This window comes from Lontra canadensis, unplaced genomic scaffold (assembly GCF_010015895.1).
Source record: "Lontra canadensis isolate GAN:19392208 unplaced genomic scaffold, GSC_riverotter_1.0 scaffold37, whole genome shotgun sequence".
NCBI classification, from domain to species: Eukaryota; Metazoa; Chordata; class Mammalia; order Carnivora; family Mustelidae; genus Lontra; species Lontra canadensis.
Window position 1 is genome coordinate 14,153,101 of NW_022631031.1, and position 13,023 is coordinate 14,166,123.

The 13,023-nt window shown below is 36.0% G+C and overlaps 1 protein-coding gene across 2 annotated transcripts in view; it reads right to left on the reverse strand.

Moving 5' to 3' along the window:
• PI15 (peptidase inhibitor 15) overlaps window positions 1-12,334 on the reverse strand; it is a 28,058-nt gene extending 15,724 nt beyond the window's left edge. Inside the window, exons 1-2 of one of the 2 annotated variants that reach the window (XM_032869252.1) lie at window positions 12,160-12,334; window positions 11,262-11,574 (exon numbers count right to left, since the gene is read on the reverse strand). In XM_032869252.1, the coding sequence (XP_032725143.1) occupies window positions 11,262-11,534 (273 nt within the window). In that variant the 5' untranslated portion in view covers window positions 11,535-11,574; window positions 12,160-12,334. Of the gene's footprint in view, window positions 1-11,261; window positions 11,603-12,159 lie in introns of both variants that reach the window. The other variant, XM_032869251.1, reaches the window with a different exon arrangement.
• Window positions 12,335-13,023: the final 689 nt, after the last annotated feature.

The window sequence follows — 13,023 nt, forward strand, 5'->3', positions numbered from 1 at the left end:
CTTTGGGTTAACCCATTAATTTGTTCAATGTATAGTCTCTTGACAAACAAGTGGATATTTAAGCCACGTACTATTTTCCTCAGTTCAGTTTTGTGTCCTAAACCATGACTGAATTTATCACCTGGGAAATTACTCCAGGATCTTCTGGGGAACTTTCAAGAAGATAGATGCTTAGCACAATCCTGGACCTATCAAATCAATGTTAAGACTGGGGATCTTAAATGTGTGCTTACAAAGTAGTTCTGTTCTCTTCTGATTAGAAATAATTATCTAAAGCCTTCTTGGTGGAGAGGCATTTTGATTGCAGAGAACTTTGGGCCTCCCCTCTCCTCTCCTATTCCTACTCACTCCTGACACACCACGTGGAATGCTTAAGAAGAAGGGCACATTTCTGATAGTTAACATCTATTAATTTTCACATATAAGCACTTATATCAGTGTCCTTCTTCTACACTCTGGTCTGTTATTGACTGAAGTTTAAATAAAAATTAAAAATAACATTTTGTCCTGAGTATGCCTCATGGTCACAGATGCTAGATGTTAAACTCCATGAGGATATTTGTAATGTGTATTCAAGGAAGACAGAATTATTGGGGAGAGAGAGAAAGAAAGAGAGACATCGTTGTGTGTGTTGCTATACAAATATGCGAACATCATTCAGTCTGAGAGTGACAATTTCAGGAGAAAAGAGCATGCATTCAGTGGTTATCTGGATATGAACACAGAAATAACATGGTATTCACAGTGCTTATTTAGACATCATGGGAAATCTAAGTGGCTTTATTAACTAAGAGATTACAAATAACATGGGAAGAAACTTATACAGAACTTTCTGAAAATCTAAAATCTTGAAAAAAAAAAGATACAAAATTTAAAAAGATCCTGCTCTAGGCATGTGGCGTGGGTGACTTTTTATGATAATCTCCTGTGGCCAGCAAGGAATAACTAACCAGACCCTAAAAAGAAGTAAGCTCAATGGTGATATCAATAGAAATGTTTAAAAGGATTTAAGTACCCTGGTTAGCTTTCTATAAGAGACCAATCCTAAAGGCCCTCACTGGCAACCTTATGGGGTCCCCTTTCATCCGTGAGAGCTTTTTCTGTATCTTCACGTAATAAACTTCTATCGCTTTATTCACTCTCCGTTGTCCGCGAGATTCATTCTTCCACTCGGCGGGACAAGAACCTAGCTCTCTCGCATCGTATCTATCTATCTATCTATCTACCCATATATCATCTATTTGCTTTATTTCTGCAATATTATTTCATAGTTTTTATTGTTGTATCTCTAATTCAGTACTTACTCTTTAGTGAAATACATATTTCAGATATTGCATTTTTATCTCTAGAAAACTGTTTCGGCTATTTAAAAAGTCCTCATTATGTACATGTTTTCCCTGAAATATTTGAACATGTTTATCATAACTTTTTAAACTTTTTTTTCATGGGGCTCCTGATGGCTCAGTTGTTAGGTATCTGACTTCGGCTCAGGTCATGTTCCAGGGGTCCTAGGATGGAGCCCCACAACGGGCTTGCTGCTCGGCAGGAAGCCTGCTTTCTCTCTCCCATTCCCCCTGCTTGTGTTCCTGCTCTCACTGTCTCTCTCTATCAAATAAATACACAAAATCTTTTAAAAAACCACAACTTTCTCTTCTGCTAATACCATCATTTGTGTTTCTATTGTCTGATTTATCTCTGCTACATATTCTATTTTTCTCCTTCCTTATATGTCTGATACTTTCGTTGTCAAACATCACAAATTTTATGTTGTTAAAAAATAAAATAAAATAAAAAGGCAATCACTTTCCACTATAATGACACTGAACCTGAATTTAAAACACATATTTGACCAATATGCAATTCATGAGAATACAAGAATATGATTCAAATCAGCAGAAGGTGCCCGCCAATTCTGCAAACTTAACTTTAGGATGCATTCACAGAAATAGAATAAATGGAGAACAATTTGTCATTGCTACTCTGCACCTGTCATATCACATAAATTCTAGGCACCTTACTGTAAGAAGAGCATATATGTATTGGTACCCAACTGGGATGACAACAGGATGAAAGGCCTTCCTTGCTCAGAGCCACTCTGCTTCCATTTCCCAAAACAATTTAATGGGCACCATTTATGTGTGTATGTAAAACAGTGTGGGGTAAAAAGTGTGGGGGGAGTACACTGATTTTCTATTTATTTAATAGTACAATTCTTACCTTTTCCAGTATTTTCAGAAGGCAAATATCTCTTTGCAACCTTCCCTGATAGGCTACTTTGGCCATACTCTGCATGCAAGAGGAGTCATATATAGATACTTAACACAAAGGGGCTAACGGCTAAGAAAAAGCTGGGTAACTTGAGGTCAAAGGTCCGAGACATCAATGTTCACAGTTCTCAAAGACTTGAAGCACTATCACAATGCAGAGTTTTCCTATATGGTTACCAAGGGTAGAAAGAATACTGGGAATAAGATTTGATTCTATGTGCAGAAATACTTTCTAATATTCAATGAGGTCCTCAGATCAAATACATGTAGAGAAATACCTTAGCCAGTGGTCTCAAGAGCAGGAGATGCACACAGGAAGGGGAGCATGTAACATATGGCCTTTCAAAGCATGGGCTTTTTTGTCCTATAGAACTCCTTTTCATCATTTCGGTTTACCTGCTGTGTGATGTTGGGAAAGTTATTTATGCTCTCCAAGTTCCAAGTTTCCTGTTTCTAAATGAGAAAAGTTGTCTTCATATTTCAAGACTTCTTTGACGGTTAGACAAGATCATGACTGAAGACTATTAACACAGCCCTAGGAGGACAATGGTGTAGTTAACGGTAGACATTATTATCACTGGGGATGCAGGCACTGGAATGGTGGTGATGACAAGTGAACTAGAAGGCCACCTAAAATGGGAAACAGTGTAAAGTGCACTTTTGATCATGTTATCTGGCAGCCTAAAGTTTAAGAGACTCCAAGCTTTAATCTCAACAAAGCAGGCATCAGATAAAGTGAAAACAGATAAACCCTGAAGCAACTAAATAATTAGAAACAGAATTGCATATAGATAATAAGGAGTTTGCTTTCAGAGGAAATAACATCAGACAGTGAAAGATAAAAATTAGAGAATATTTTAGATGTCTTAAAACTTATTAATTCCCCTCCTTAAATCCCTCTTTAATATATATTTTATCTTTAAATTTTAAGATCATTTGTTGATGGATTCTAGTAAGAATTCTCCTTCCCAGGGAAATATAATATCCATCACCTACTACTTAATATTGGAAATATGAGCCAGGAAGACATTTTCATGTGTGGCTAATTTTTTTCACCAACTCAGTGTTGCAATAATCTAAAAACTGATTTCTTGATTGTTACACTATCCTGTGATACACAGGCATAGCCCAAATCTTGCCAGTGACCACGTGGTCAGAAGAATTCAAATGCCTTTCCGCCTACCTACTGCCTGCAGAAAACATGATCTCGCTGGAATGCAGAGAGAGAGATTTGGTAGAATGTTCACATTTAATGAGATTATGAGACATGAATTTGATGCACTTTTTAGGAGAGAGAAATAATTGTGTCCTGAAGCAACATTTCTCAACTGTTTCAATTTGGAGTATGTGGTGTGAAATTTTAAGAGTCATGAAAAGTTTATTCTAAAAACACTTGTTGGGCATTATTCCATATGCACCTAAAAAAAAAAATGCTTGGTTTTTTAGACACTATGGGTAACAGGCTGGAAACTTTTGAACCCCATCCATGCTTCCAAACCTCAGTCTGTGATGTAGTTTATGCCAAGCATTTTCCTTGACCAGTTTAAGCTATTAGTATTGATTTTTCTCTAACCCCTAACTACATCATTCTTCAGAAATTCTCATAGACTATGAAACTTCTCAAGTTCATAACTATTTAATGGCCACTGACTAGTACATGCTTTTTAGATATGTTAAGTTCAGGACATCAGCCCAGAGCCAGACTAGTCAACCCCTATTATTCTGAAGTCCTCTGATTAGTTTCCAAAAAACCTTATCCTGAGCATATCAGAAGAACAAGGTGGGCTTGGTCCTACCCAGGCCCCTGAAACAGATTTGGATTTGTGTGGATTTAAGCCTCAGCACTTATTTTTTTTTTTTTTTACTTTTTACTTTTTTTACTTTCTTATAAAAATTCTTGAGTAGATTCCCAGACATAAAATCATCCATCCATACTGTCTCTGTGACACTACCCTACCCCTATTATGCAAAGAGGTTCATGTTGATTACCAACGTATACTCCTATCCAAAAATGTTTATAGTAGAATGTTCCCGCCCACATACTAGCCACTTTTCCCAACCTTTGTAGATGTGTACCCTGGATAATAAACCTGCAGCCGCTGAATGACTACCTGAAACCTGCTCTTGATTTTGTGTTCTTCAACTCTGAGAAACCCAGCTGTCCTTCACCTTGTAGCCAGAACAACCTCTCTGAAATGCAAATTAATTACTTATATTATTAATTATTATATTATATTATATTATATATATATTGTATAATTATATATAATATATTATATAACATATATACTATATTATAATTATTAATAATAATTATTGCATTCTGAAATGCAAATTAATTAACTTTCCTGCTTAAAACTTTCAATAACTTCCCTTGATTTTATAATAAAACTAAACAAGTTTTTGCCTGCCTTCTCCAGTCTCATCAAACATCATTTTTTTCTCTTATACACGATATCCAAGTCATACTGAATTTTTACCCTTGCCTTCAATGTACCATTCACCTTCTTGGAGCACCCTACCACACCTACTACACCTTCCCTGCTTCTATACCTTAAGTTCAAGTCTGGGCTAAATATGTTTCTTGTAATCCCAGAACACCCTGTATTTTTTCCTACTTTAGCACCCAAATCACAGCATTTGCACTTACTTATCTGCTCACAGTTTTTCCTAAAAAGAGTGTCTTTCCCCTCCCCATTGAATGCCCCAGCACAGTGCCAGGCACAAGAGTAAATATTGTGGAATGAATGATGGAATAATGAATGACTCTTGCAAATCAGACCACAATAGCAATGTGTTCTTTACACGTGGCTATAGTGTTCTGAATGCCCAGAAATTGTTAGAAGACTTCATTCAGGTGTTCCACAAATATTTATTGAGTCTTCTCTGTGGAACAGATACGAAGCTAGGTTCTACAAATACTCAGCAGGAATACAATAGATTTATTTTTCTACACTATTGTACATAGTTAAATATCATTTGCCCTCAAAAAAGCAGTGTTGTAATACTAGGAAATACAGTCACCATATATGTATGGGCTTCATGAGATTCACGGCTTTTCTGTTTACCACCTAATGGTAAGGTTCTGAATCATACTGTGTTAATGTTTCCACTTGCACTTTAGAGATTGAATTCAGAATGATCACAAAGAAAATGTTCTCAACCTTCAGCTGGCTCCATACATGAAGAGTTGAGCATTTATATATAAGTAACAGTAAGTAATATTAAGCAAAATGCACCTTGGAAGAAAATTCCTACAAAATGTGCCCAGTCTGTGTTAGAAGCCAAGAAACTTAAAAGGCTCTACATCTATGAGAACAGGAATGTGGAGTTCCAAAAGCTCTGGAGAAATGCCTTCCTGTCAGCAGTCTTTCTCAGTTCACCGCTGTCTGGCAAACGGGTCTCAGGAGGCTTTCTAGTAGTCATAAAAGCATTCATCGAAAAGATTTAGGTTAGACACATCAAATTTCTCATGTTTATAACAAGAAAATTGAGTTATCTTTCCCAAATGAGAGGAAAATGTGCCATCTGGGACAATATAGGGCTTCATTTAAAAAAAAAAAAAAAGACAAGGATAGACATCACAAGTGTTTGGTCAACTACTGAATAAAGAAAAAAAAGGAGTTTAACATCATCAATATTCTCTTCCACATAAGGCCCAAATGAATAAAATCAGCATTTTCATTGTTCCTGCCCGAGTCATAAATTATTGTAAGCAAATAGTTTTTTGGCTATTTCCAAGGATGGATTAATCTATTCTCCATTCATTCATTGGAGTCATGCTTTCTGTTACTTTACTACCTGCCATGACTTGATAACTAGTACTTTTCTCTTTTCCAGAAAGGTCTAGGAAGCCTTAAATCCTTTTAGTCCTGCAAATAATACTTGCAGACACCAAACAAATGAAATGGACCACATTATCAACAGAGTCAAATTATATTACACTTTCTCAGCTTTAAGTCACTTGGTTCATATCCGTCATTATCTTTTCACTGTCCTTCACCTCTTTTTCCATTTTGTACACCAACTACAAAGACTGCGATTCTATACACCATGCTTCAGTTAGCTGTTCATACCCATTGTTGTGTAGGGGCAGGTGTCTGACTCCTTCTTACCTAGAGAAGTGGCACTATTAACTCAGTGATTGCCATTTCCCCAGTCAACTTCATTAACAATTTGAACTCCATCAACTGCTAGGGCCATCTTTCCAAAATGCAGCTCTGATGCTACTCTAAAACTTCTATAGTCTCCTTAATCACTTTTGTATGAAGTGATTCTCAGTATTTTCTCAGACTCCTCAAAAATATGCTAACACATTATACTCTTCCTCTCCTGGTGATTTTGTGCATGCATTGCTTTATCTCGTATCAGTCAACCCTTCCCCTTCCTGGACATCTATCTCAAATGTCCTTCCTCCAAAGAACCTTTCTTGATTTTGCCAATAAGAGATTATCACTTCTTTCTTTGATTTCTCCATGATATTTATCTGTACCTCACTGATTACATCAATCTTACACAGCAGTGTATTAATTCAGTATAATACTGAATTATATGCTTAGTGTTTTCTTTCTCTTTTTTTTTTGTTTTTCATGGTTTTGTTTATTACTCTAAAGACAAAGATCTCTGTTATTGATGGATCTCATCCTCTTATGGAAGGAACTCAACATTTTTAAGATCAATTTATTCAATTGACCTGTATTCAAGGAATATCTTACAAATTCTACTCTATGTGTGAGTCTTACAATTTCATTCTTTGGGAGATAATTCTTATTCTAAGAAACTAGTGTGGTTTGTGGTTTAGAGTCATGGTTTAAGCTGCCCTTAGAAGAATGAAAAACAGCTGGTGTCCAAGGAGCTCTGGAAATTTGTCAATAAACTAACTGTGGAACAGAAGCCAAGAGTAAAGAAATTTGACTTGCATATCTTAAGCCCTATCTATTGTATTACTATTTTTTTAAAGATACTGTGTTTAGAAAATTAGATATTTTAAATATGTATTTTTTACTAAAATCATGGACAAAATATCCAAAGAAATATTATATAACTGTAACATAAATGTCAACACTCTGTTTAAATTGCTTCTACTTTATTTAGTCAAGGGTACACTGACATAACCAAGTACTTAAAAGGAGATAAAATCATTTAATTTTGAGGGACTATTTTAGAATTTAGGAAAATTTTTTGTTTTAAACTTTAGGTGAATGTGATAAAATATCATTATATATGATAATAAAATTTCCATTAAAATATATATCAAAATTGATGCTACTTGTAAACATATAACAATTCATAGGGAATTCAACTAAATCATCAAATAAATGTTCATTACTGTCTATACTCAAGAACTCGCTCAAAACAAATAGAGATACAAAGGCGAATAAAAATAGATTTAGCACCTAAAAAGCTTGCAAGAATTATACAAATAAGTACAGATTTTGATATTGATAAGAGCAAAATAACAGACATGAATGGTTATTTATAGCAGTTAAAAGAATGAGAAATTGATGGGGTGCCTGTGTGGCTCAGTTAGTTAAGTGACGGACTCTTGATTTTGGCTCAGGTCATGATCTCAGGGTCCTGAGATTGAGCCTCCAATAGGGCTCCCTGTTTGGAGTGTGGAGTCTGTTTAAGATTCTCTCTCCCTCTGCCCTTCCCCTGCTAAAAAAAAAAAAAAAAAAAAAAAAAAAAAAAAAAAGGAAAAATTGAATATGGTCGTGAGGGTAAAAAAAAATCAATAAAGGACATAGCATTCTGATAAAACTTGAAGGTCAGGGTCGTGAATCATGAATAAGTTAAGGAAGAGAAAGATGAAGAGAGACAGCCTGGAAAGAAGGTTCAGAGAGAAAAGTTGCGGATGAAAGGGACCCCCATCTTGCCAGCACGTTTAACAAAAGCCCCGAGCTGAAGACCATCTTCAAGGAGGTTCCTGCAGCTACTATCACACACCGATGAGGACTTGAACACGTGGCTAGTGGGTATGGTGAGCTGAGGGTCCTGTGTTTAATTACATAGTAAGTGTTAGGAATGGAGCTCACTTTCAGACTGCTCACAGTCCAAATCAATGCTGAACAGGTATGTGGTAAATTGAGATCTATATTTTTCACCTGGCCTAGAGATTAGTCATTTGCTCCAACCTCCAAGTAGCCTCTTACATTGTAGTGCCCTCAATGTTTCTCTGAGTCTTCATGAAGGATCCATGTGACTTATTTCAATGACTTCATTTACTCAAACAGTCTTTCTAACTTACAATTTCATTAAATTGAACACATTTTTCTAGCCAAACTAATCAGTTTTGTCCTTCCCCAGGGCCTTTTCCATTGCTCTTCCCTCCACCTGGGAAGTTCTTCCCTCATATATCAGTGTGGTGGACTCTCTCACCTCTCTCCAGGATACTCTTAGTGAGGCCTTCCATGGTCATCCTATTAAATTTCACAATCTCACCACAACCTGCTTTATTTTTCTTAACAACCTTATCACCTTCTAATGTACTATGTACTTTTTAAATTTATCTTATTTATTGTCTGGTTTTCTACCCAGGAAGTCAAGGACTGTCTATTTTATTCATGAATGTAACCCAGTGTTTAGAATAGTGCCTGACATACAGTAAATGCTCAATAAAAAATAAATGAGTAAGTACATGGGCAAATGAATTATATGCAGTATTTACATGACAATTTGATACAGTTATATTTAATTTTATAGAACTTACTGTTCCAATTACTACTTCTAATTAACTTAACTGACTGAAGGAGGATTTATAAAACATCTACTGACATAAGCAGTACTGTATCTGGTTCTTACAAAATAAATCATATCTTAGCTCCTATATTGAGAAATAAGAATAGAATAGAATATGAATACTACAGGATTTCAGCTGGCATTTTAAAGGAGGAACAAAGATACCCTGACACCTCCATGGGTTTCCCTCAGTGGAGCATTTAATAAACCTAGCCAATGGAAAGATGCTTTCCAACACAAGCATTGGCTTTGAAATTCCATAGATCTAAATTCTAACTCCATTAATACCATTCACTCTCCATGCCACCTTGGCCTACTCATTAACTTTTCTAGGTCTACATGATTTCAATTGTAAAATGAAGATCACAGTCTCAGCATCATAGGGAGAATGTGAGCTATCAAATGAGATCATCTATGGAAACAATTAGCCAAGTCATTGACACATAGAAAAAAATTAAATAAATGCATGTGGAATGAATGAATACTTGATCAGTAGAGGAAAATATAACCAGAAAGGATGTGGCTTTTTCAACCATTTATACTGTGTTGTACCTTTACTCATGATGATCCCTCTGCCTTCAATATCATTAAAACAGTGAATTGCATTATATGTAGGTTGGTTATTATCTATATTATTACTCCCATTTTAAAGATAAGGAAATGGAGTCTCACACACGTTAAGTAACTTGTCCAAAGTCACAAAGTAAGCAGCAGTGTTAGGGTTTGAATGCAGAAGAGCTCACCTCTAAAACACTTCAGCTATCTTCACCCTACTTTTGTCTGCATAGTGTTGTGATTGGCACCAGGAATTATTTCCTAAACCCACAGTGTATATATTATACTTTTCTGATCTCATTCAGAATCTTATGTGTATTTCTCTCCTAATTTGTGGTAACTAAAAAACTTATTTGTTCTTTTTTCTATACCAATATATCACCTTCTAGAAAGTGCTGTTTATTGGAGGTCTATTTTGTTAGGCTCTGATCTACTTGCTCAATCCCTCAACTCATACTTTCCTGATTACAACCCTATATGGCAGGTACTACGTTTATCCTCATATAAAAGATGATGAAAATGAAATGAAACACTCATGCAGGTTGTATTTCAGGACTGAGATTTGAACCCAAGCATTTAGATTCCAAAGCCCATTTCTTAACCATGAGGGTATAATGCTATTCCTAAACCAGGACTGATTATATCTCCTCTTCCAATTTCTTTACAGAAAACTAGGAAAGTGCATTTTCATAGAATCTAAATTCTACTTCTATGAACTATGACTCTCTTACATTTGGCAAGTCTATTTTCCCTGTAACTCTGACATCTGCCATTAGTCAAATTTAAAAAGCTTATTTAAGTAGAAGAGATGAATTGAGAAACTGAGAGAAATACCAAATTTTAGGTCACTTATAAAAAGTTGTTAGTGGTACCACCTCCTCACCCCAACTTAGAAAAACCAGGCTGGTGATCGTCATTGCCTTAAAGGAGCATCAAGCTGTGCTCTTAGAAGGTACTGGACTCTAAACCATAAGCTTACATAAACACAAAACACAAAATAAAGCAACTTAAAAAAGCACAGCTATCCTTTCAGTACCAACTCAAGGGTTTTATTTTTTGCTTCCTAAGTAGAGTGATTTGAACATAGAGTGCCTATTTTTAAAAGAGCAAAGAATGTGTTCATGGCAAGTTGGAACAGCGTGCAAGTGTGCTGGCTTCACTGTTATCTGAACGACAAAGCATTAAATCACAACGAGGAAAAAGTCAGCATGTTCTCTGAGAACACAAATAGATTAGCATCAGGAAGAGCTTTGTCCCAGAAAGGGAAGAGACACCTACCCAAAGATAAATGATGTACACAAAACCTATAATTTTAAAAAAGTATTTTCAAGAAATGTTTTAGCCGATAAATATGACTATTAGATACATGAACACAGAAATATTTCCATGTGAATATTTTTTAAAAAGTGTGTCTTTCAAATGTGGTCAGTCAACACACCCCATTCTTTATCTCTGTTTCTTATATAAGACCAGATTCATCAGTGGTTACGGAACTCACAAAACAAAATGAGAACCTCCCCTCCCTTTAATTCTATGATGCAACAAAATTTAAGCTTACTAGGCATATAAGAACCTTTCCTAAGTTAAAATGTATAGCAGAGCTCCATATCCCTTAATATATAAACACTCTTTAGGTTCTTCAATGAACAATTTAAATCCAGCGTCCTCACTCCGAACTCAAAGAAAACAAATTCCTCTTACCATATATTCCATGTTTGCTGCCGGTGGGAACACCTTGCCCCGAACTTGATTATGATAATCAAGAATGGCGATCATGTCATTCTGCGAAATGTAGCGCTTCCGCCTGGCTTTGGGGATATCCGCAGAATCTAGTTGTGCTTTTAGTGCTGCTTCAATATCAGTGAAATTATTGGTTGGCGGGGATGAGTCAGTGGAATTGAGTAAGACCACGGCACTTGCTTCACAGAGAAGGGAGAAGAGGAGTGCACTGCTGACTGCAGAGACTGCTATCATTTTGAGGGATGGAGGAGGAGAGGCCACCAAGTGTACTTTGCTTTAAAGGAGAAAGATAGAGTTAGTATCTATAAGAAAAGAAAAAACAATGGGGGGTGGCAGTGAGTATGAATTTATAAAGTTATCATTTGGGAGCATCGCTTGATTTGATTTTCTCTGAAAAATTCAAACTGTTCAACTCAAGTCTAGGAAACAACCTACAGTAGTTGTTATACATTTCCCTGGGTGTTATGAGGCAGATTCCTAAAAGAAACTTCCTATAGCTAGAGAAAAATAAACAACATGACTACTAACCCTAAAATGAATGTGGGCCATTTGCCCCAAATGCCTGAACCATGTAATGCATTACTGCATATTTTCAGAGGGAAAACTTTAGGAATTGAAATTAATCTTGAGAGTGAGAAGGAAAAATGCATCACAGGTAACAACAGAGAATGTGCTGATAATGTGTCCCAGACATATATGGACACCAAGGGATAGAATACAAACAAACAAAAAAAAGTTATATTAAAGTCAATCTCATTTCTAAAAAAAAAACAAAAAAAACAAAAACAAAAAAAAAACCCAAAATGTGAGCTAGTATAAAATCAATGCATGCAAAATAAACTTGAGCTAAAGAGCTTACCTCTGCAGAATGCCAAAATGAATATATTGTTCTTCCAAAAATTTAAAGTTCTTTGCTAGGTTGTAGCATGAACTCTTATAAGAGTGTGTCTTATTACAAGCTCTCAGAGAGCAAAACTCTGCAAGGTTTGAATGCTGCTGGCTGCAGGAGCAGCTAACAGCTTTTATATGTCACAGTCTGCAACTTCCAGAAAGGGCAGTCTTTCTTAGGGTCTTTCTCAGCCAAAATCAAAGGGGAGGGGTTTGGATAGAAAAAACAGTGATTGGGTGGCAACCTTTTTATGTGGGTGGTGAGGAAATTGAGTCACACCCACAGCTTACGAAGTACAAACCATAAAAGACAAAAACCCCTTTTCTCTGGGCTTCCACCTTTTCTGTGAGTGGTTAATTTTCCTTATTTAAAGCTTTCTAGTTCCTGGTTCCCATACAAAAAGGAGGGAAAAAAAAAGAAGAAGATTGAATTCTTGAAAACACAGACGGCTGAGTAACAAGCAGTACGTTTTTTTATAAGACAACAAATGACATGGGAGCTGAAAAGAGCAAGCTGATATTAAATCAAGAGATCAGCTCACATCATTAATCTGGGTGGCCACAAATATGACTCAAGAGGGATGCCAGGCAGATCAGTAGTGGCCAAACTATAGCATATGATATTAGGATAATAGATGTTCAAGTGGTTATACTTTCTGTCTCCATGTGGCTTTATTCTTCTAGTTTATGTATTTATTCTCTCCCTTTGTTTTGTTTCACCCTCTCTCCATTTTTTTTCTTTCTCCACAGAGGGAGGCAGCAAATTACCTGCCTTTTACCTGCCTTATATACAATACAAATAGAGAAGCTCATGACAAATGACAGTAGCCAAAAC